This window comes from Protopterus annectens, chromosome 2.part0 (genome assembly GCF_019279795.1).
Source record: "Protopterus annectens isolate FY-2018-M chromosome 2.part0, PAN1.0, whole genome shotgun sequence".
Taxonomy (NCBI): Eukaryota; Metazoa; Chordata; order Ceratodontiformes; family Protopteridae; genus Protopterus; species Protopterus annectens.
The window spans coordinates 1126504826-1126529329 of record NC_056728.1 but is presented as its reverse complement, the minus strand read 5'-3'; the positions used below and the strand labels follow the sequence as shown (position 1 = coordinate 1126529329).

At 40.3% G+C, this 24504-nt stretch overlaps 1 protein-coding gene across 1 annotated transcript in view; it reads left to right on the top strand.

Moving 5' to 3' along the window:
* The window catches only part of LOC122793371 (probable E3 ubiquitin-protein ligase HERC6), a 962939-nt gene that overhangs the window by 224732 nt on the left and 713703 nt on the right, over nt 1–24504 (top strand). Inside the window, exon 8 of the mRNA XM_044061322.1 lies at nt 16704–16777. Coding sequence (XP_043917257.1) covers nt 16704–16777 — 74 coding nt within the window. The remainder of the gene's footprint in view (nt 1–16703; nt 16778–24504) is intronic.

The window sequence follows — 24504 nt, the reverse complement described above, 5'->3', positions numbered from 1 at the left end:
TCTTTCCACTTTAATCCTCATACACTCTACTGTATAACTATCACATCCACTAACGCATTACTTAAATACTTATTTTTTCAAACCTCAGTTTTTGAAGCATTGCTGTACTGTATTAGGTTTTTTTCCCACAAACATTTTTATCTATTCATATGCACTGTTGTCTTTTATAAAATTCTGTTTCACTATGTGTTATATATGCAAGTGATTATTTCGAATTATTTAAAGTAACTGTAATTTTTCTTACATGCTTTTTCAATCTTTTGTACGTTTATTATACTTGCAGCATTTTTCTCTCTCTGGAACTCCACTGAAAAGGGGCAGTATATGCTCAGATGGACAGTTCTGGCAAACTAATGTCAAATAACTAAATAAGTATAAATATATATATGTGTGTGTGTGTGTTTGTGTACAGATATATATATATATATATATATATATATATATATATATATATAATACACACACACACACATATTAAAGACCCTACCCCTTTATTCATATGTATCCATAATCAAATTGGATCTTGACTGTAGAGTGACTGTGGTAATTTTGAGTATTTTCAGAACACTCAAATTTTCTGACACAATGAAGACTTTCATATATAAATAGATGCAAAAACCTTATGGGCTGTTAATGAAATTAGTCCATATCCGAGACTGTTAATGGCTATCCTTTACACCTTAAGACATGTAGTCTTCTGTATTGCCTCAAAATGGTAATTCTTTGCATTCACCTTTTCTCACTGCTCTGAACTCTAAATTGCCTTCATTTTATTGTAGTGTTATCAATCTTTTTATTTATTTCCAATTGTTTACCAGGATAGTCCGACTGGGGCATAGCTGCCCCATTTTCAGTGGAGGCCCGGGAAGAAAAGCTCCACAGATACAGTATTCTAGTAGTATACAAGACAACATGAGAGTTACAGAAAGTTAGCAAATATGCAACAACTATAAAAACATCAACAACACTGAATTCAGATACAATTGTAGAGATACAAGAGATGGTATAAAACATAAAATTGACAGTACTTGCATTTACATTTGAGTGGTTATCAAGAAAGCATGAGTTAAGCTGTATGAAAAGCGTTCTACATGGTCCACCTCATAAGTAAGGGTATCTCATCCAGGGACAAAGAAGTCATAAGATCCCTGTATTCTTCCCTTATAAGGCCAGTTATTGAGTACAACGCTCTCTTTGGCATGTACCTCTCAAAGCACATGGAACAGCTGCAAAGACCACAGAGGTTCCTCACCAGGAGAATCCAGGGCCTCAAAGACCTACCCTACACAGATGGGCTAAAAGCTCTATCCCTCTACTCAGTTTCATACAGACTCATCAAGGTTGACCTCTGTCTGGCATGCAAAGCAATCTCAGACCCCGCCTTAATGGGACTGCTGCATATCCGCAAGTCAAGCTCCACTCGAGCTACCCGTATGCGACCTCAACTTGGTCTTTGATCTCAATATGACTGGACAGATTTGTATCCCAGAGACTCTCCCATTTTTTTGAATAGACCCTCTCAACGTCAAGCAGAGTACCTCATTATCCCTTTTTATGTGCAACCTGGAAAACTGGATGGGAAACATAAAATACATCCTTGGGATTCCACCTGTGTTCCTGCTGGACAGGGGATTTGGGTGCTGACTTGTCTAAACATGGGCTAAACTCTTGGCTAGGCATACTAAAATTAGTACAGTATAAAAACGGAACAATGTCTACTGAATAAAACCGCCATTAAAAATCTTGTATACACTACATAAACATTAAAATCTGCTATATTAAATACTAGAGCTGACAGTAGTGCATGAAAGTAAAAGATTAAATCAAAGAATACGCGACATAAACAAAGAATGTATTGCCAGAATTAAGTCTTGAGCACCTTCTTGCGCTACCATTTTGAGATTCAAACCATGAAGCATTATCAGTAATGTATAACAAATGTAAAGTAGAACTTCATCACAGTACACAATAAAAAATGTAACTAGTGCCACCTGCTGGTCCCCATTAAAATAGCAATAATGTTTGAGCCAAGACAATTTGAACTTAAAAAAAAGTTACAAAACGCTTTTGTGCATGCATAGTTATGTTCCAATCGCACTAATTTAGCATACCTGTGTAGAGCTGCTCACAATTTCTAAATGGATTAATTAAAAATAAATATGATAACTTCCTAATTAAAATTCCAAATTAATTTTATTGTACACGTCAAAAACTGTAATTAAATTAATAATTTTTACATCTTAAATGTTAAATTAACGTTTGCACATTAAAATGTTAATTATACAATGACTGGCCATTAATATTCGAAAATGAGCATGCTAATTGGCCAGCCCAACCAAGCATGCCCATTGTAAATCTCAGAATATACCAGCGGAAAAAAGTCTGGTCACTCGGACTTCTTTCCGTTCGTATATTCCACAACTTTTATTTCTTTATTTTTTTAACAAAAAATAAATAAAAATCTATAGTCTGGACTCCAAACATACCAGAGAGGCAGCATGGAGGAAATACAAAGAAAATCAGGTACATTATTTAAAACTAAAGACACGTACCTGATTTTCTTTGCATTTCCTCCATTCTGTCTCTCTCTCCTTCTAATGTAGCTGAAACTTTTTCTTTTTAATTTAAAAAAAAAAAAGAAAACAAAAACGGAGCAACAGAGACTTTCTTTTCTCTGTTGCTTCCTTTTCAAAGCATTGATGTACTGGGTATGTGTGGGAACGCAAGTCCCATACGTATGCGCAGTACATCAAAACAAGGCAGCAGGATACCACCAGCCGTGGAAGAACAGTACAGTGCCATTATACAAAGGCATTATTTAAGAAAAGTAAGTAATTTTTTCTTAAATTAATGTCATTGTATAATAGCAATAACCGACCCCGTGGTTGTGGGATGTTGAAATTTACCCACTGTTGGTTTTAATCACTCAGGCTTCGCCCTCGTGATTAAAACATGCCAACTGTGGGTAAATATTCAATATACCACACCACATCATTGGTTATTGCTTAAATAATATATTCAATTGCTATGTGAAATTTGAGTAAAATATTAAGTAGTAAAATGCTTTTATTAAATTTAATTGGGGTCAAATCATCCAGGGTCAAACTGTGCTGCTTCATTCTTTGGTGATCCTAATTTGCAATTAATCAACTTAAACAACAATACTGCCCCCTTTCTGCCACATCTTTTGCAAACCACAGCTGTGAACTTATTTAAAGCATTCTTATTTCAATCTTGTACATTGATTTATTTTAACTGATAGCTGGCCCTGTAACATCTTGCTTTTGGTATTTATTCTAAATCTGACTAAATCATTTTTGCTATTTGTTTCCTGTCCTTATTAGACAATAGTATTCCTCAATGTCTCATGTACTTTGCTTTTAGAGAGTATTGAAGAGGACAGAATTTTACGTTCACTCACTGTAAACTGTTTGCGTTCATTAAATGTTGGTGGCTCATCAGATGTTATACTAGCTTTGATACTAGAAGATAAGAACGTTGAGTTCCTACCCTACCTGAGGTGCTTGGATTCATTGTCTGGTACAGCTCAGGGGGTGCAGCAGTCCTGAGTGTGCTGTCCTTTGGATGAGGGGTTAAACTGAGGTCCCACACCTCCTGCCTGACTTGGGCGGTAGTTCAGGTTTTCTTTTTTCTATTTTTCTGGTATTTGTGTTCAAGTAATCCAAGAAGGGAAAGTGTCAGTGTGGGAGGCAGATTCCCCATAAAAGCTGTCACAGCCAGTGTCTTTTTTTTTGCTTGGCTGCTTCCCATGACCATGCATGGTGCTCTATCTGCCAAGCGTTTGTGTCTTTGACCCTACATAGTCTTTTATCCTCCTTGTCCATACATCTTGAGAACCAACAACTGAAGCTGTTGGCTCAGAGTGCAGTGGCAGAATCCTCCCTTCCCAAGGGCCAGAAATCTGCCAAGAAAAAGGCTAAAAGGTTAGGCCTATTCTGGTTAGTGTCTAGCTTTCTCTGGATATCTCTACAGGTTATTGAAAACCCTGAGGACTGTCCTGTGCTTGCCTTGGATTCTGCTGCTAATACCCCATCTAAGGACAGCATGGATCTGAATTCTTGCATGTCCTTGGAGTCTTTTCCACTGTCTGCACCTGACATTGAGGGGGAACCTCAGCTAATAATATCTGAGGGACTGAAGGAGATTCCTCAGTAAGGCAGGAAATACCTACTACCATTATTGAAATCTCGTTAAGGGTCTGAACATCAGAGTGTTTTTAGGGCAGATGTCTCGCAGACAAAGAAGCAGAAAACTCTAACCTATTTCCCCTGTTAAAGATTGACAACATGAATGGCAGTAACTTCCTCAGAGCCTATTTAATGCTTTAATTACCTTGAAGTCTCATCAAGGGGTGTCTGTCCCTGCCCTCCCAGTCTTCCACCAAGAGGCCTAGGGAACTGGATTTCTTGGATGAGGACTTGAATTCTGGAAAAGATTCACTGGTTAATTCTTTCCAAAGCCCTTCCTCTGTGGACTGTGGCTTGGAGAAAGGATTCCTTGACTCCAGGCTCCCCCTTGGAAGAGTTATGCTTTGGGGATACTATTGCCTGTATGATGAATTATTTTAAGTGTCACCATTCCCAAGTCTCTGATGTTCAAAAGAGGTATTATGAGCTCCTACAAAAGAAGTCTCCCAAACCATCAGCAGTCCCTCCTGTTTTGGCTGCCCTTTTGGACACCCTTTCTGCTGCCTCTGTAGCTTCTAACTGTCCACTTTCAGCATCCAAAAAACCTGACAGCTTCTACAAGGTGCCTGAGGACTACAACTTTTTGTTTGTGGTCTTCTGCTGATACATAGGAGGTCTTAATTTATTCTGATAAACCTTCTAAGCTCTTGCCATCTATTAAGCTCATTCCTTCTGATAAGGATAGTTGAGCCATGAAAAGGTTGGGCAAGAAAGTTTATACCACTGCCTGACCATCTTTTAGGGCCATTAATTACTGGAACCATATGAAACAGTATGTTTTGGCCCTCCTTTCCCAGGTACCTGTGGGAGTCTACTTCTCAGGTTGCAGGTCACTCGATAAAATACAGCTATAAGTCAGCTGATGCCTCTTCCAGGGCTGCTGCCATTTGCTTCATTGATGAGGCATTATTCTTTTCTACATCTTCAGGCTTTTCCTGATAATAAAGTCAAGCTTTTAGATGCCCCTGTAAATAACAAACATCTTTTTGGGACAGCTGTTGCTAACTTAAGTCTACCTAGGGTAAGGGTAAGGCCTTGCAGGAACTCTAGCATATTTTTGTCTCCTCTATCCCTACATTCCAGAGAAATTATCTTTGTAAGCCAGTCTTTGTTCACAGCCATTCCCCCTTAAAGGTGAGAAGGGTTCTAGGCATGTTCCACCTGGTAAGTCTACTCAGAATCAGTCATCCCAGAAGCTCCCCCTCCCAGCAGTCTGTTACAAGATCTCCAGTTTACCATTTGTCTGTTGCACAGTCTGAAGTTCACCATAAACCTCCAGAAATCAGTCCTGATGTCTTCCCAGGATCATGATTTCCTCAAGTTCAGGCTTCAAACCCTTCCTATACTGGCATATCTCTCTGCTTCCAAGGTTCTGTCTCTGACGACCTTTTTCCAGTCTCTTCTTCCTTTATCCTCTCCCATGACTAGGGAATTTCTCAGGGTTCTGGAATTTATGGCCTCCACTGTACCTATGCTCCCTCTCGCCAGGTTCATTTCAAGAAATTTCAATGGTATGTCAAATCAGTATGGCTCCAACATTGCCACCCCTTGGAGTTCCATGTTGCTTTTCTTCCTTGTCTCTAACTTTAGCTTCAGTGGTGGATTCATCAACTCACTCTGTCCATGGCTTCCCTTTCAGGCTCCAATCCCTTCTCAGGAGTTGTTCACAGACATCTTAGATTTGAGGTGGGAAGCTTCTTGTGGTATCTCTGGCCTCCACTTCAGAGGTCAGACCATTATCAACATAAGAGATGAGAGCTCTGCTTCTTCCTCTGCAAACCTTTCATTTCCTGTTTTCTCCCAGGGTCTCAGTCTTCACAAACAATACCACTGTGATGTGGCACTTCAACAAGCATTGTGGCATGAGGTCCTATCTTCTGTGCAGACTAGTTCTTTAAGTCTCCGATCAAGCTATCCAGTATCAAGTGACTCTTCAGGTGGCTTACATTTCCTCAGAGCACAATCTTGTGGCAGAGTCTTTGAGAAGGTCCAGAACATAGGCTCACGAATCGATGCTTCACAGAGGTGTGTTCCTGGACATAGTCCATCAGTGGGGTATTCTTCAAGTAGATCTTTTTGCCTCTTTCTATGAAAAGACAACTTTCTCTATTCTGTTAGTCAAAAGTACTCTGACTTAAAGTGGATGCCCTGTCTTTTCCTTGGAAGGAAATGTTTCTGTGTGCTGCCCCACGTGCTCTGTTGCTACAAGTTCTGCTCAGGATCAGGCAGGATACTCCCAGAATCTTGCTGGTGACTCTTTCTTGGCCTAAACAGCATTGGTTGCCCCTTCTTTCTCACTTGGCCAGGGGCAGTCACCACAAATTACCTCACCGGGTTGATCTTTTCACATAAGACCGGGGATCTCTTATCCATCCTCAACTGTCCATCCTTCAAATTACACTGTAGGTGGTAGGGTTTTGATTCCTTTTTGGCATCTCCTTCCTGAAGATATGCTGTGGGTTCTGCAGGAGGCCACAAAACTCAGTACCAAAAATTCAAATGTCCAGGTGGAAAAGATTTTCTGTCTGGTGCCTCTGTTGCCATCAGGATACTCTGTGGAGGTTCTTCTGGTTGTGTATTTGTGTGATTTGCTCTGTGCTAGGTTGTCATAGTCTTCAATTAAAGTTAACCTGTCAGCAATTTCTGCTAGTCTCCCTCTGGCATCTTTGTTTGAGGTCAAGCAACTTCTTAAAGATTTATTTCATATCAGGTCTCCCAGGAAGCCTATTCTGCTTTCTTGGGACCTCAAGTTCGTACATGAAAAGTTGACTAAAGCTCCTTTTGAGCCTGCTTGTTAAGCTTCCCTGCATCATTGTACTGAAGACTGTTTTTCTTTTGGCTCTTACTTCAGCCAAGAGTCTGAACTTCAGGCTGCCATGGCTGTTCCTCTGCAGTCTGCCAGTGAGAAGGTTCTTAATACCTTGGATTTGCATAGACAGCTCAGGTATTATTTAGGTAAAACTAAAGTAATTCACAAGTCTGAGCAGCTTTTTGTTTCTTTATCCCAGGAGCTTGTGTTTGGCTGTTTTTAAACAAGTCATCTCCTCCTGGATTTGCAAGGCCATTTCCTTTCGTTATTCTAATCTTGGGAAAAATCTTTCTTCATCTGTAAAGCTGTGTTTTAGTAGGGAAGTTGCCCCCTCTGGTGCCTTTTCAAGAGTTTGGTTACCAACTCCATCCTTGAAGCTGCTACTTGGTCTTCTGTTTATACTTTCACTAAACATTACAAGTTGGATGTTGTTTCTAAGGGCAGGGCAGATTTTGCCAGGGTTATCCTGCATAGGTTTGTAGAGGGCTCTTCTGTGCCTTCCTCCTCCCAAGCCTCTTGTTGGCTGTTGTCCTTCTCTTCACTGTTACAGTATTCTTTACCTAAGGGAGAGTACATCTACTGTTACATAAGATTTTATACAACTGTATTATGTCTTTCCATGTCACTGTTGCAGTACAGTTGTATAAAATCTTAGCATAACAGAAGTCCTTCTCTTCAATGTTGCAGTATTTGGTCCCTCATTCCTTGCCCTACTGTTCAAGCTCTTGCCCAATTTTTCTATCACCCTCATGGCTGAGGGATCCTTGTTCTTTTTCCTTTTGACCATTTTTCTTATGGATGTACATCTTCTATCTTGTCTCTGAGTGTATTTTGTTCCTCCTGGGGCATTTCAGTTCTGAGTGTTAGTGTATGTATGTCACGTTTATGCCCTGTGTCATGCACAGGGAGCATTCATGTGACGTATGTTGCCTATAAGATCTATACTGGCCGGACGTTGTGCTATCCTTTGCAGATCCCTTATGTAAAGAACACTGAAACAGTGAAGAGAAGGTCATCTACTGTTATGGCAAGATTTTACACAACTGTACTTTCCTTCTGTTTCCTTGGATTGTTGTTCCTCCTGGGGCTTTTCAGTTATGAGGATTGTATGTCCATACATCACCTTTATGCCATATGCCGTGAGCAGAGGACATAAGTGTGATGTACGATGTCTATAAAATCATAAGCCTTTGGTATACTGGCTGGACATTGGGCTGCCCTTGGCAGAGAATCCCATTGGTAAAGAACACTACAACAGTGAAGAGAAGGTCATTTACTGTTATGCTAAGATTTTACACAACTGTACTTTCTTTTTGGAAATATTTGCTTTTTTATAATTCAGTATAAATGTGAAGAGAGCAGGCACACTATTGGGTTAATTAATCATATTTCACAATCATTTTAACTAGTGTACAAATTTTCCCTCTTTACTGGATTCAGTCTTGAAACCTAAATAATACTAAACACTATTTCTGCAACATCACCTTTCTTTCCTCCTTGGTGACATATACTATTACTCAAATTGGCTAATTCACCCTGCATTAATTAGCTATACTCTTTTTTAAATAAGAATCCAAATGCCTTCTACAATACAGAAATTGCTTTCATTTCTTCAGATAACCTTCGCATTTTTCATTTACTACTTTTCTGAATCTAATCCCAACAAGGAAATATAGTTTCTTGAAAAATAAATATTCAGTCCTTGCTGCATCCCCAAACCTTCATGTTTCTGTTTATTCAACTGCAGCCGTACCTTCTACAGTAGTCTATTAAAATGTACTTGCAATTACCACTACATCATCTACGTATGACAGAAATATCTGTGTTCTGTTTTTTTTTTTCTTGTACCCGGTATGCTCTTTCTTACAAATTTTCATCCATTTAAATTGAGTGATATTCATTATTAATGAAAAAGAGCATTAATCACTTAGCCCTGCCTGGCTCCTCTTCTAATGTGTATTCTTTTACTTAGCCATTCATTAAAGTGTCACAAAATTGTTTCCTTATTCCAACAGTAGTAACTATAAAGTAAGAGTGTGTGTGTGTGTGTGTGTGTGTGTGTGTGTGTGTGTGTGTGTGTGTGTGTGTGTGTGTGTGTGTGTATACGCATGTGTATGTAGGTGTGTGGTGTGAAGGAATGACTGTGGCAGGGGTAGACACCTGGCAGTGTGAGTGTGAACATTGGTTCTAGACAATAGTTGGTGTTTGCTATACCACAACTCTATATTGCAATATGGGAACAAAGGGGTTGATGCCAGTGCTAATTTCCATTCAGCATTGTTCAAGTATATCCTATAAAGTAGCATGTTCATTGTTATCAAATGCCTTAACAACCCCATCATCTTTACATTCTTTTCTTTGTCTAGTATATCATTGACTATTGGTCTAATTTAATATTAGTAATTCCAGACTCTGTCTTTATACCATTTACCCTTGTATCATTACTTCCTTTAATTCTGTTTTAAATCTTCCCTGTAGAATTTTTATCAGAATCATACAATCATTGTTCAGGGTTATAGATATTCAGTTTCAAATATCCAATTTATCCCCTTTTTTCCATTTTTGTAAAACCTTCATTCTTTCAGTCATTCATACAAAACTTTAAGAAATAAATTAGTGTGGCAGATACCAACTTATACAATTTATAATCTCATCCATCTACACTTGGAACTGACTTTTAGAGGAACCTTACTCAGTTCTAGTGTTGTTTCATTCTACAGATATTTTGTAGAATCCTCTGTAAATACTTTACAATGCCTTCATATGTAATATTATAATCTCATCATCTCCCATTATTACAGTCTTCATATTCACCATTATAAACAGTTCAGTTCATTAAATAGTAACTTATACAAATTCTCATCATACTTTTATTATTTACCATTTTAGCCAAATATGGAGAAACTTCTTTCTTCTTTCCCTTTACATAATATTTCTTCATTTTCTCTATTTTTGTATAAATTTTAGTTTTATTTAATAATTTTTACTAGTATTATATTACTATTATTTTGTAAATACTTTTGTTTCCTGTGTTTTTAATATAGTCCCTCTTCTGTATTCTCCTGTGTTCTAATTCCAAGTACAAATGCACTTTTAATATTTCCTCTTTAAATATGACCCAAACAAACAAGCTTTCTGTACATTAAAATTAGTAACACACCTTCTTCCTCAATATTTTCTATGATCTTTTGACTCTTTCCTTCTCAGTATCTATGTTGTCACAGACTTCTATCCAGATAGCTACATGGTCTAACATATGTTGTCATACTTCCAATTTCTGCCTCTCTTATTCCTTTAAATACTCGAAAATATCTCTCCATTTTTTTTATATCCCCATTTACATGTAAACTTTTTGTTGGTCAATAACATTCTTCTCCATTTTAATATTTCTCTTAAGTTTTTGACACCGTGACCTTTTTGCTTTTAAACCACAGTTAGTCTCCCATTATTGCAATCTTCATATTCACCATTATAAACAAGTTTCTGTTCATTAAATAGTTTTCCCTTTGCTTAATTCCAGTATTTTCACAAATTCCTATTCTCAAAAACTTTTTCTCCTCATGTCTCCTACCATTGTTCTACTTTCTGTAGTGTAATTGTAGGAAAGCATTTTACATTAGCCTTAAATAAAAATTCAGAATTGCACAATGCATATCCTCATAACTTTTATTTATAATGTGATTTGCATTATAAGAGACTACTAATGCATATTTTTTATTTTCCCTTTTAAGTTCAGGAAGAAAATGTTCAATTTGTAATGTTTGTGCTTTACACTTTCCCTTACTGAATTATTTTTTTTGTACTGTATCTTCTAAACCCTGTTCTTACTCTCTCAATATTCCAAAATGTATTTGTCTCATAGCTACTGCATTATGTTCTGCATTTTTTGCATATTCCTCATTCAGACCTGAATCCTATTTTTTTTCTTTACCCTGTTCTAGTTCATCTTCATGTTCCCCTTTATTTATATTTTCTTCAGCACAAGCATCACGTTCTTCTATGAAATTATGCCCCCTTCCTATTTCATTGTGACCTGTTTTACAATCAAACCAAAAATGACCTACCAGTTTATATTTTCTATATTCACCTTTACATTTTTCATTGCATGCCGTCTTTTCAACTAATTGTTTACATTTGTTACATTCCTTAATTAAGCATGTTGAATTACCTCAAAAATAAAAAGCCTTTTATTTACCCACATATCTGGGCATGCGTTTTGACCCTGAAACAGAAGTATCACTAGGCATCTGTAAAATAACATTATCCAATTTAAAATGTTATTTATTTGTTAATTTAACATTGACTTGGAACAAAGCCAATTTTCAGTGGAGGCCTGGGACGAAACGCTCCAGAGTTTTATCCAATCTCCAGTCCACACCTGATTTTCATCCCTGTATTTCATTATATTTTTTTTACTGATTCACGTGTTTTATAGAGAATTCTTTGTCACAACAATTTCATCAGATATAAACTGCAAAATACTTTTTAGTTAACCTAGGTTTTTAACCAGTAAATGTACATTCATTCCATGGAAACATACCTTCTTAGTTATTATTCCTAGTGTATGTCTCTGCTTTCTTTTTACTCAACTTGTTCCCCTTTGACTGCCTCCCTACATGGCAACTGCTCCGTCTTACTTTGTGTAAATCCAGTATACAGCTTGAAGTTATCTATACTGCCAGTTGCACTGTTACTTGATGCAGTCGTCCCATCCTAAAAACAATATATATATATTTCCATGACTTCTGCCCATAACGATGCTGAATCCTTACCTGGATTCTCTGTTTACAGTAAACTTGTGAATCTGTTATCTAGTCCTTCTTAATGCAATTTCCATGACTTCTGCCCGTGGCAATGCTGAATCCTTACCTGGATCTTCTGTTTACAGTAAAGTTAATAATTTGTTGTTGTTTAGTCCTTTATGCACTTCTGTGATGATAATGCCCTGTTGTGATTGCTCCATCTCACTGTCAGGAGTTCATTCAATGTTTTTGGCAACATGATAATTCTCTGCCAGCATTCTGTCAGCTTCTAAAGCCTTTTACTTTGTTTCAGTTACTTGGATACAACTCTCAACAGCACCACAGTCCTCAGTTGTTACTCCTTCCAGCCGCCTTTGCCTGACATTGTGACATGTGCACTTCACCTCCTACACTCAAAAAGACATTACTTTTCTCAATACATTGCTGACAAACTGTGTGGCAACATTTAATTCATTTTGTCAACATCGTTTGTATTGTAAACTTTCTATCTCATATCATTTACTTGTTACTTTCTTGATCTTCATTTTCTAATGTGCTTAGAGTAGTCTTTTAGAATCGCCAGTCTGCCATTAGTGTCTGAAATCATCATCTTTTGGCTGTTCTCGTTGGGGGTCACCACAGCAGATCATCTGTTTCCATTTCTTCCTGTCCTCTGCATCTTGCTCTGTCACACCAACCACCTGCATGTCTTCTCTCACCACATCCATAAACCTTATCTTAGGCCTTCCTCTTTTCCTGTTACCTGGTAGTTTCATCCTTGGTATCTTTTTCCCAATATACACAGCATCCCTCCTCAGCACATGTCTAAACCAACATAATCTTGCCTCTCTGGCTTTGTCTCCAAACCTTCCAACCTGGGCTGACCTTCTAATATACTTATTCCTAATCCTGTTCACCCTTGTCACACCCACTGCAAATCTTAACATCTTTAACTCTGCCACATCCAGCTCTAACTCCTGCCTTTTTGTCAATGCCACTGTTTCCAACCCATATAACATAGCTGGTCTCACTACCCTCTTGTAGACTGTCCCTTTCACTCTTACTGGTACTTGTCTGTCACAAATCACTCCTGACACTATTCTCCACCCACTCCATCCTGCCTGTACTCTCTTCTTCACCTCTCTTCCACATTCACCATACTCTGAACTATTGATCCCAAGTATTTAAACTCATCCACCTTTGCCACCTCTACTCCTTGCAGTCTCACCATTCCTCTATCCTCCCTCTCATTCACACACATATATTCTGTTTTAGTCCTGCTGATCTTCATTCCTCTTCTCTCTAGAGCATATCTCCAGGGTTTTCCTGTACCTCTTTCCTACTCTCACTACAGATCACAATGTCATCTGCAAACATCATAGTCCACGGGGACTCCTGTCTGATCTAGTCTGTCAACCTGTCCATCACCATTGCAAATAAGAAAAGCTGATCCTTGATGTAATCCCACCTCCACCTTAAATGCTTCCGTCACTTACACTGCAGACCTCACCGCTGTCACACTACCCTCGTACATATCCTGTACCACTCTTACATACTTCTCTGACACTCCCGACTTCCTCATACAATACGACAACTCTTCTCCAGGCACCCTGTCATATGCTTTCTCTAAGTCTACAAAAACACAATGCAACTCCTGACCTTTTCTGTACTTCATCAACACTCTGAGCAAACATCGCATCTGTAGTGCTCTTTCCCGACATGAAACCATACTGCTGATCACTAATCATCACGTCCCTTCTTAACCTAGCTTCCACTACTCTTTCCCATAACTTCATGCTGTGACTGATCAATTTAATCCCTTTGTAGTTATTACAGCTCTGCACATCACCCTTATTCTTAAAAATCGGTACCAAAACACTTTTTCTCCATTCCTCAGGTATCCTCTTACTTTCCAAAATTTCATTAAACAATCTGGTTAAAAACTCCACTGCCATTTCACGTAAACACTTCCATGCTTCCACAGGTATGTCATCTGGACCAACAACCTTTCCATTCTTTATCCTCTTCATAGCTATCCTTACTTCCTCCATGCTAATCCATTGTACTTCATGATTCACTATCCCCACATCATCCAACCTTCTCTCTCTTTCATTCTCTTCATTCATCAACCCCTCAAAGTACTCTTTCCATCTGCTCAACACACTCTCCTCGCTTGTGAGTACGTTTCCCTCATTATCCTTTATCACCCTTACCTGCTGCACATCTTTACTAGCTCGGTCCCTCTGTCTAGCCAATCGGTACAGTTCCTTTTCTCCCTCCTTAGTGTCCAACCTTTCATACAACTCTATATACACCTTATCCTTAGCCTTTGCCACCTCTCTCTTTGCCATGCACCTCATCTTCTTATACTCCTGTCTGCTTTCTTCATCTCTCTGACAATCCTACTTCTTCTTTGACAACCTCTTTCTCTGTATACTTTCCTGTACTTCCTCATTCCACCAATTCCACCACCATATCTCCTTGTTGTCTTTCCTCTTTCCAGATGTCATACCAAGCACCTTTCTAGCCGTCTCCCTTACTAGCTCTGCTGTAGTTATCCAGCTATTTGGTAACTCTTCACTGCCACCCAGTGCCTGTCTTAACTCTTCCCTGAACTCTACCTCACAATTACCCGTTTTCAATTTCCACCATTTGATCCTTGGTGCTGCCCTTACACTCCTCCTCCTCTTCTTAATCACCAATGTTATCTTACAAACCACCATCCTATGCTGCCTAACTACACTTTCCCTGTCACCACTTTACAGTCTCCAATCTCCTTCAAACTAGCCCTCCTACATAAGATATAATCCACCTGTGTGCATCTTCCTCCACTCTTGTATGTCACCCTATGCTCCTACCTCTTGTTAAAATACATGTTCACCACAGCCATGTCCATCCTTTTAACAAAATCCACTACCATCTGACCTTCTGCATTCCTTTGTTTAACACCATACCTACCCATCACTTCCTCATCCCCTCTGTTCCCTTCACCAACATGCCCCTTGAAATCTGCTCCAATCACCACTTTCTCACCCTTTGGTACAGTCATCACCACTTCATCCAACTCGATCCAAATTTTTTCTTTCTCATCCATCGCACACTAAACTTGTGGAGCATATGCACTAACAACATTCATCATTGCACCATCAATTTCCAGCTTCATAAACATCATGCTATCCGACAATCTCTTCATCTCCAAAACACTCTTAGCATACTGTTCCTTCAGGATAACTTTGCCATTTCTCCTGCCATCTACACCATGATAAAAAATTTGAACCCACCTCCGATACACCTAGCCTTACTCCTCTTCCATCTGGTCTCTTTCACACACAGTATACCAACCTTCCTTCTGTCCATCATATCGGCTAGCTCTCTACCTATACCAGTCATACTGCCAACATTCAAAGTTCCGACCCTCACTACCACAGTCCTAGCCTTTCTCCTCTCTTCCTGCCTTTGGCCGTGCCTTCCCCCTCCTCTCCTCCTTTGGCCAACAGTAGCCCAATTTCTGCCAGCACCCTATTGGCTAACAGTACTGGTGGTGGTCATTGTTAACCCGGGCCTCGACCAATCCGGTATGTAAATATTTACATCTGCATGAATGATTTGGCCAAGTTTTATGGCAGATGCCCTTCCTGACACAACCCTCCCCATTTATCCGGACTTGGCACCGGCACAAAGAAATGCACTGGCTTGTGCATCCATTCATTCCATTCGTCTCTGAAATAAACAAGTAAATTCTCAGATGCCCGTCTTGTTCTGTGATAAACTAAAGTTAGATTAATAGTTATGATGCACTAGTGTGGGTATGGAAACCTAAAATACCATTTAGATCTCCGTAAGGAATGGGCTAAACTTGGAGATGTTACTTCAAAATCCATGGATAGACCTCATGTAGTAAGTATGTAGTTACTAGGCATACAGTTCAAGAGACTATTGAGGAGACTAGCTGAATTTTCTGACTGATGCAAAAGTACTGTGTGGTTGTGTCAAATGGTGGGCAAATGGGGATGGAGGGAATCAAGCCCTGTATCGCAGATGGCACCTGGTTTACAGGTCATACCTTTAATCATCTGCTTTTACTGACATCCAGATTGTTACAAATCCCTCTTACACCTCATTTCCAATGGCCACTTAGTGAGAGAAGGAAAGAGCTGCCATGTTCTTTCATTTGGTAAAGAATAGGAAATTTTGGCATCTATTTCAAGAAGACATAAATACTTATGGTTGTAACCTGATCATAACGCTCTGTAGTACACAAAGCTTTATTGTATTACCACTTTCAGAAGAAAGGAAAAACTATGCACACTTGCTAGCTTTGAAAGCTGATAAAGCACTTTGTGAGGGCTGTAAAACAGAAGTAAACCTCTCAGCTTATTTGCTTAAGAATTCTGGGAGGACAAAGGATCCAAATCAGGGACAGTTTTTAAATGCTCCTCTGATTCACTAACAAAAATTAATAGAACAGGTTTTGCATTGATGCACATTTTCTGAGCAAGTATGAAACTTTTTGAGACTGTAATCTTTGGTGATTTACCATAAAAGTAAGACAAATTCATAAGGGACAGAGCAAAAATATGAGACAAATTCAGTGACCATTGAGAGGCATGGACAGTGAGTAGAAGCGTGTTTGGCAGGTAGAAACAAAGCTGTTTTACCTTCTGCCTCTGTCCTTTGCTGCCCAGAACTGTCAATTGTTAGTTCTAGCATGAGCTGAAGCATAACGGTACTTAGGGGGCGTATAACAGTTGTCATTGGGTCTTGGGTTAATGTTTAATGTTACTGGAGTGTAATCACAGCCCTCAGTGCAGTACACTGTATTTAAAGAGCCAAGTGTAACTTTCATGTCTTGATCATCCGTAATTCATTCTCTCTCAAGTTTCTGTCCATTCACATAACAGAGTTGATTCATACTTCTTGAATGTATAATTTTTGTATTCGCAGATTTCAAGAATGCTACTGTGAAAATCATTTTTGCTGGAATGAATGTGAACTTCATTCAGACTCTGACATCCCAGGTACCACTGCTTATTTAAAAATTGTTATGTATTGTTCTTTGATGCATCATTTAAACATGGCACTTGAGCATAATTTCCCTGCAAGTTTCCCGTACTCTCATTTTGACTCCCATTCATCACCTCTAATACCCAGAGAATAATGATGCAATATCCATTTCCAGTATCGTAAAATTACAGACAACAAAATTAACACACTTTTAAATGTATATTAGATTTCTGTTTAAATTCATGAACCATTTATTGTCAGTGTAACACTTAATACAGGGTAACTTTATGTATGTAACCCCCTGGATTAGTGATGCATGTTTGATCATATGCTGTCACATGATATAATTGCTTGATGCAAGGAATAACATGTTTAAGTTTCACTTCAGGTCTGAAGTCTAAATATGGATGAAAGTGCTTAACTTTGGTTGTTTTTACTCCAGTAGAATTAAAGAGGTCAAGCTTTGGGAGTGACATTTCAGTTGTTTTTTTATTGGAGAGTGGAAAAGATCCTACATGATTATGTTTTTGGATTTCATCACTTGGTTTGCATATAACCAACTTCTAGGTCATAGCACGCTGGTGATGGTCATTCCTACTGACTTGAGCTGGTGATATTGTTGATCAAAGCATCCTATGAATAAATTTTCATGAACCGCTTAGCTGCAAAATTCACATTAGTCATTTATTTGTTTAATTGTATTGATTAGTTAACTGGGCAAGACCAATAGACACGTGTTCCTTTTCAATGGAACCTGGTAGCTGTGCTGGTTAAGTGACTTGTGACATATCACAGAGTAGACAAATGGAGGCTGAGGAAATCAAACATTGGACTAGAAGCATTTTAATAACTCATAGCCTTAATCCTGTGCACTAACTGTCAAACAAAGAAGGCAGCTTGGTTGTTCAGTGCATTTTTAACATTCTACTTCCCTCCATCCTTTCCTTCTTATACCCTCACCCTCTTGCACTTGATCCCTCTTCTGTTGAAAGCCTCTGCAGAGTCCTGCTTCAACACCCATTCTGGTAGACCATTCCATGGACTAAAAACATTCTGCATGAAGAAGTGTGTTTGCACATTGAGGGAATAGGTTGCTGCTACCCGTCTCCTCTCCTTCGCCTCTTCCCTTGACATTCAGGGTGACTCTGTCATGTCTTTATGGCATGGTTTTGTGCATACATGATTTTGTGCACACACATGTATTTGTCTCACTTGGTCTCTGCCGAGAAGAGCTCCAGTGTTTCTAGTCACTGTTCGTACCCATCCCTCTACACTCTTTCTGAGGCTTTTGTTTGAATTTCTAATGACTTGATGTTTTTCTCTTGTATGCACTACAAAACTCCACAAATTGTTCAGGATGTGGTCTGAATACAGCTTGCACAGAGAGAACATTACCTCTTTGTTCTGAAGTCTTATTTCCTTCAGGATACACTCGTTAGTCTCTTAGCTGTACCACTGTCTTCTCACTCCGTTCCTGGTGGTCCATTCAGGAATAATCAACAATACCAGGGACTACATTCCTGCTCTGCTGCTTTCATTTCCACTCTCTACAGCTGACATTTCACATCAGGTTTGTCGTGGCCCAAGTACTTTCAGTTTGTAAGTACTTACCCTGTGCCGACACCTTTCTGACAGCTTGGTCAACCTTTCCAAATAATTCCTTGGACTATTCCAATTTTTCTCTTTTCTCACTACACAGAGACCTGTGTTGCTGCATTTATCTTTGTTTTGTTGGCAAGGATGATGATGATTATCAGTTCTCTGTCCCTCAGCTATGTCTGAAAGAATTATTTATGTGTATGTATGGTATTTGTTGACTGAGAAAGTTCAACTGGGCATGGACCCCTTTTCATAGGTTCATAGGTTCATAGGTTTATACTAGGCTATCTGCCCTAAGGCATTTATAAGCCTAGCCCAAAGTTTTGTGGCTTACGCCACCCTTATGTTAAAAATATTGTGCCCATTAGTTTGTTGTGCCTCTGTCCAGCAGTGACACAGAGATGATTCCCGGGGTAAACCTACGATCTCCCATCCACCGGTCAAGATTTCTCTTGAACAGAGCCAGCGAGGTGCTCTGCCTCACATGGACCGGGATTTTATTCCACAGCATAGGGAGTCTCTGAGTGACAAATCTATCCCTCCAGCATGTCTTATTTATATCTGTGCTAAGGTTTGTCGCTTGCTCTAGTGGATCTGGTAGATTTGGATTTTTTGAGGTGGAGCATGTCCATTAATTCCGGGTTGGACATGGCCTTGTATGTCAGGCACAGGTCACCTCTGAGCAGACGGTATGCGACTGAATAGAGCTGGAGTTTCTTCAGTCTGGCAGCATATCACAGATTTTGGAATCCCTTTATCCTTTTGGTGAGGAACTTTTGGGGTCTCTCCAATTGCTGCAGGTGTCGGGTGAGATACATCCCGAATGGGGCATTGTACTCGATCATTGGTCTGATAAGTGAAGAGTACAGGGGAACAATGACCTCACTTGATCTGGATGTGAATCCCTTCATGATCAGGTGGGCAATGTAGAAGGTCTTTCTAACCACTTTAGCAATGTGAGTGTCAAAAGAAAGGCCACTGTCAACCTGGGTCCCCAGGTCCCTGATAACCTCTTCTGTGCTTAGTGGATTGCCACCTATATGGTAGCTTGGGGTTACCTTTTGTTTTCCAGGGTATGAGTATACATTTTTGGCATTTAACTTCAGGCCATGGCTCTGGCACCAGCTATCAGTTTCCGTGAGACCCCTCTGAAGGATATCTGTGTCCGATGTACTTTCCACTATGGCGCCCAGTTTGCAGTCATCTGCAAACTTTGTCAGCCATAGTCCTCCTATGTTTGCCTGTACTTCTGAGAAGTAGATGCCGAACAACAGGGGGCCAAGGACTGAGCCCTGTGGGACACCACTTGCGACTGGCTTGGAGTCTAACATGGTGCCAGCAACTCTGACCCTGTGGGTTCTGTCCTTTAGCCAGTTTGCAACCCATCTTGTGACATATGGGTTTACATTTAAGCTGGTAAGTTTCTCTATAATACCTGAGTGGGGTATTGTGTCGAAAGCTTTTGCAAGGTCAAGGTAGGCTGTATGGACTGCCTTTCCCTCATCAATGGCCTTGGTGACTGTTTCAAAGAAGTCGACCAAGTTCAAAAGGCATGATCTGCCCTTGACAAAGCCAAACTGGGTCGGGTCCAATGTCTGCAAGTCCCCTATGTCTTTGTTTATGAGTTCCATTATGATCCTCTCCATAGCTTTGCAGACCAGGCTTGTTAAGCTTGGGGCGTAATTACCAGGGTCCGGAGAGGCACCGCCTTTGTGGGTGGGACCACAGTTGCGCACGCCACTCCTTGGGCACGTATCCTGTGGTAAGGCTAAGATTAAACAGCTGCCTTATGCGGGTTTAGTTCCTCATTGAGTTCGTGGCACACACAGCGGGGACACCATCCGGTCCCATTGATGCTGTGTTTTTAGCTTTAGAGAGCAGCTTTTACTGCGCATTTGAGATGTCTGGGAGGCTACACTCCGCTGGGATAGTTCTCTCCTTTTGGGGAGAGGGGGTGAAGTTTGCACTGAACCTGTCCGCCAGTATGTTGGCAATGTCTGTGGGTTCAGTGATTTTTGTATCATTTTGGACTAATTCTGAGCATATCTGGGAGATTCCACCCAGGTTTCTAACATAGCTGAAGAAGGCCTTATGATTGTCTTTTGAATCTATGGCAATTTTTCTCTCAAAGTTGGCCTTGGATGATTTTATGAGTGCTCATATTTTTTACTAATAATGATCAAGGGTGTCTTCTCTTTTATGGATTTTGCTCTATCATGTAACAGCTTTCTCCTCTTTTTGTAAAGTTTGTTTATGGCTGGGGTCCACCAGACTGGACGTTTGCCCTTGGTAGAAAGAGTCTTGGTTTTATTAGGGATTGCCTGATCCATGCAGTCCTGGAGGTGTTTGTAGAAGGCATTTGTAAGGGCTTCCAGCTTGGGTTGTGGTTTCCACTGGCTCGGGGCCTAGAAGGATACCAGACCAGAGTTGAGTAGTGTGAAGTTTGCTATAGAAAAGATCTTCACTGTGGTCTTTTTGTTTGGGGTGGGGGCGGATGAATTTCCAGTGAGATTAGTTTATGATCTGATCTCACCAGTGAGATATACTTCGGTGATTGGAGCATTTTGTCCCCATGTTTGTGATGATGAGATCTAGTATATTTTCTTCTCTTGTGGGAACGGTGACTAGTTGTTCCATGGCATTTGAATTTATGAACTCCAGGAACCTTTGGGCTAAAAAGTTGGGGCTTGAGTAATGTTCCCAGTCTATGTTCGGGTAGTTGAAGTCACCCAATATAATGGTGTTTGGAGATACATTTATACCCTCCAGTGTCTTCAGGAAGGCTGTGTGGGGTTCCTGAGTTTGAGAAGGTGGCCTGTAGCATGCTACAAATTGTAGAGTAGTTTTGCCTATGGTTAATTGCACCTGGATGGTTTCCGATGCTTCGTGCGTTGCCACCAACCTGGAGGTGTGGGTATCCTTGATGAATATGGATACACCCCTCCTTTGTGGTGTGGTCGGGTTTTGGGGCGGGGCCGGCATGATATGAGGTAAAACTTGATAGTGCTGGGGTGCTCTCAGGAGCCTTGAACCAGGTTTCAGTTACAGCACAGACATCGATGTTCTCCATACTGAGAAGGGCCTCGAGTGCATGCATTTTGAGATTTAGACTTCTGGCATTGAGCAGCATTACCCTTGGTTTCTTCCCATTTTTGTTTTCTAGGGTGGTAGGTTTAGAATTTGAGCCTTGCCTAAAAAAGGCACTATGGGGGTGGCAAGAACCTTAGCCAATATCCCGAATCCAGGGGTGACAGGTGCAAGCCGTCCCTTGCGAAGCAGCGTGGCTTGTCAAGCATGTCATCCCAGGCAGACAGACACTGGATCCCCTTTGAATGACACCAGAAATTAAGCCAATTGTTAAAGCTGATCATCTTGTCTCTATGTTGTGGCATCATTCTTGGTGAAGGAAGGATACTGCTCAGGGTCAGGGTCATACCTGCCTGGGCTACATAATCAGAGAGCTCCTCTGTCTCTTTCATGTAGTCCAGGAGGGTCTCAGGTCGCTCACACCAGCATGGACAATGACTGTGTCATATTTGTACTTGCTGTGGGTGACCCAGTGCTTGTGTTATGTGGCGGATTCTAGCGCCCGATAGGCAGCTTACTGTGACCCTCTCCTTATTCAGCCTGGTGAGTGGGACGTCAGTGTGTCTGACTATGGAGTCACCTATGACAAGTATGTTTGGTGTTGTATTTGGCCTTAAGGGCTGTGACTGCTTTGCACACTGATTTTGTGGTTTATGTGTTGCCTGTGGTGTGTCATGAGGTGGCAGTTGCTTGGGTGTCTGCTTTGGAGGCCTCTGCTGTTTAGGTAAGTTTTGCTCAGAGCCTCCAAGTATGTCTTTGTGTGTTTATGTGTTTGATTCATTGTTGTGATAGCTTTATGTGAGACTGGTTTTGTGGTGTGTGTAGTTGCCTTCTCCTCCTGTCTGGTCTTGCCAGTCCTGAGTTGAGAGAGCTCAGCCTCCAGTTTTGCCAAATAGCTGCATCTCTCGCAAGTATTTGTGTTATGTGGGAGGAGGAGAGGGTTGTCTGTGTACATGAGGCAATTGTAACATTGCCTCAATATTCCCAGATTCACCAACTGGACAGGGGAGGACGCCATCTGGCCCTTCGACATGCTAGAGAAATTAAGAAGTTAGGGGTGTAACTGAATAAGAGAGGACTTGGTAAGGAAGTGGGTACTCCTGCCGGGGGCGGGTTCGCTAGTGAGGGACTTTGTATAATACAGAAGTGCTAAACCTGAAAAGAAGATGCTTTTAAGACAAGTGCTGAGCTTTTTTTTTTTTTTTTTTTGGAGAAAAAAAAAAAAAAAAAAAGAACAAGTGCTAGCATTTTAGTTAAGGGATATACTGTTAGATTACTAGTAGAGCAGTTCTAAGGGAAAAATGAAGAACAGACTTTATGGAACCAGAAAAGTTTAACCTTGTTAAACCAGCTGCCGATGCTGCTGCTCTAGTGGCAACTCCGCGCTAAAGCGTGCTTGATAGCAGGGGCTGGAAAGAGCCAAAATGGCCAATAAAACTACAGTTTCAAGTCAGTAACCACTCCCACGGGGGGGCAGGGAAGCTGCTCAGTGTTTTTCACTGCCACTGATCAACAGAGAGACTTTCCTTTAGCCCAAGCAAAAATGGCCTCACAGAAACTTACAAACAGTTCAAGAACAGCAAGCCTGTAACTGAACTTTTTTAAATCTCAGAAAAGTGGGAAAAAAGCAAGATTGTTTTTTTTGTTTTTGTTTTTTCAGAGATAGCAGAGGTACACAAGTAATATCAAGTTATAACAGTACAGTAAATGACCCCACACAAGGGTGCTAGGCCAAAGACAGAAAATATGCAAGTTTTGAGAAAAATATTATTTTAAAATTAAGTGCAAACAGGAAATTCAGTAAACAGCTTTTGGTTGTGCTCTAAATACAGCTACTAATGCAGAAATCAAGTTTAACAAGCCAGAAAATGCTCAAACTAGGCAACTATGCAGAAAAACTTAGCAAATAAACAGAGGAAAATTACTTAAAATCTCAAAAGTGGCTCCTTTCTTCTCTCAGCGTTTTCTCCTCTTGGTGGGTGCTTCACCAACAGCCAACAAGCCTGAAAGGACGCCAAAACCACGAGGCAACTAGGTTTTAAGAGAGGACTACAGCAAACAAGGTGTACCAATTACAGTAAGAAACAGTTGAAATATGCAGGCACTAGAAGCCTTTAACCAGAAATTCCCATCTCAGAAGGGCAGGGTCCAGCCTCTCCTCCCACAAGAGTGCAGACCACGAACCTTCTTAATGTAAAATAACTGGCCTGAAGCCCAAGTGCTTAAACCAGAACTAATACACTTTTAGAATAACAGACACTGAGCCCTCAGTCAGCAGTTCCCAACTTAGAAGGATGTAAGCCACCTGTCCTGCCACCACAGTGCAGGCCACAAACCTTCCTAATGTAAAACAACTGGTCTGAAGCCCAAGTGCTTAATCCAAAAGACTTAGAATGATAGCTACACTTTAATCAAGTTACTACCAAGCAGTAATAAATACAATTGAATACTTTGAAGAATGCCTGGATTAGTGCTTAAGTTATACATACAAACTAGATTCAGCAGGCCTGGATCTAGTCTACGCTAACAAACAAGGTGTACCAATTTCAGTAAGAAGCAGTTCAAATATGCAGGCACTATAAGCCTTTAACCAGAAATTCCCAGCTCAGAAGGGAAGAGTCCAGCCTCTCCTCCCACAAGAGTGCAGACCACGAACCCTTTTAATGTAAAATAACTGGCCTGAAGCCCAAGTGCTTAAACCAGAATTAATACACTTTTAGAATAACTGACACTGAGCCCTCAATCAGCAGTTCCCAACTTAGAAGGATGTAAGCTACCTGTCCTGCCACTACAGTGCAAACCACAAACCTTCTTAATGTACAACAACTGGTCTGAAGCCCAAGTGCTTAAACTAAAAGGCTTAGAATGAGTTGCACCAAGAAGTAATAAATACAACTGAGTACGTTTAAGATGACGCAAAAGCAAAATAAATTAGGAAGAAATACAAATACAGTAAAAGCAGAATTTTTTTTTTCTTCTTCAGAAAAGTAGCAAAAACAGTAGTAAAAACAGTTCACATGCAGTGCAAGCTGGCACACTTGAGTATGTAGCAATA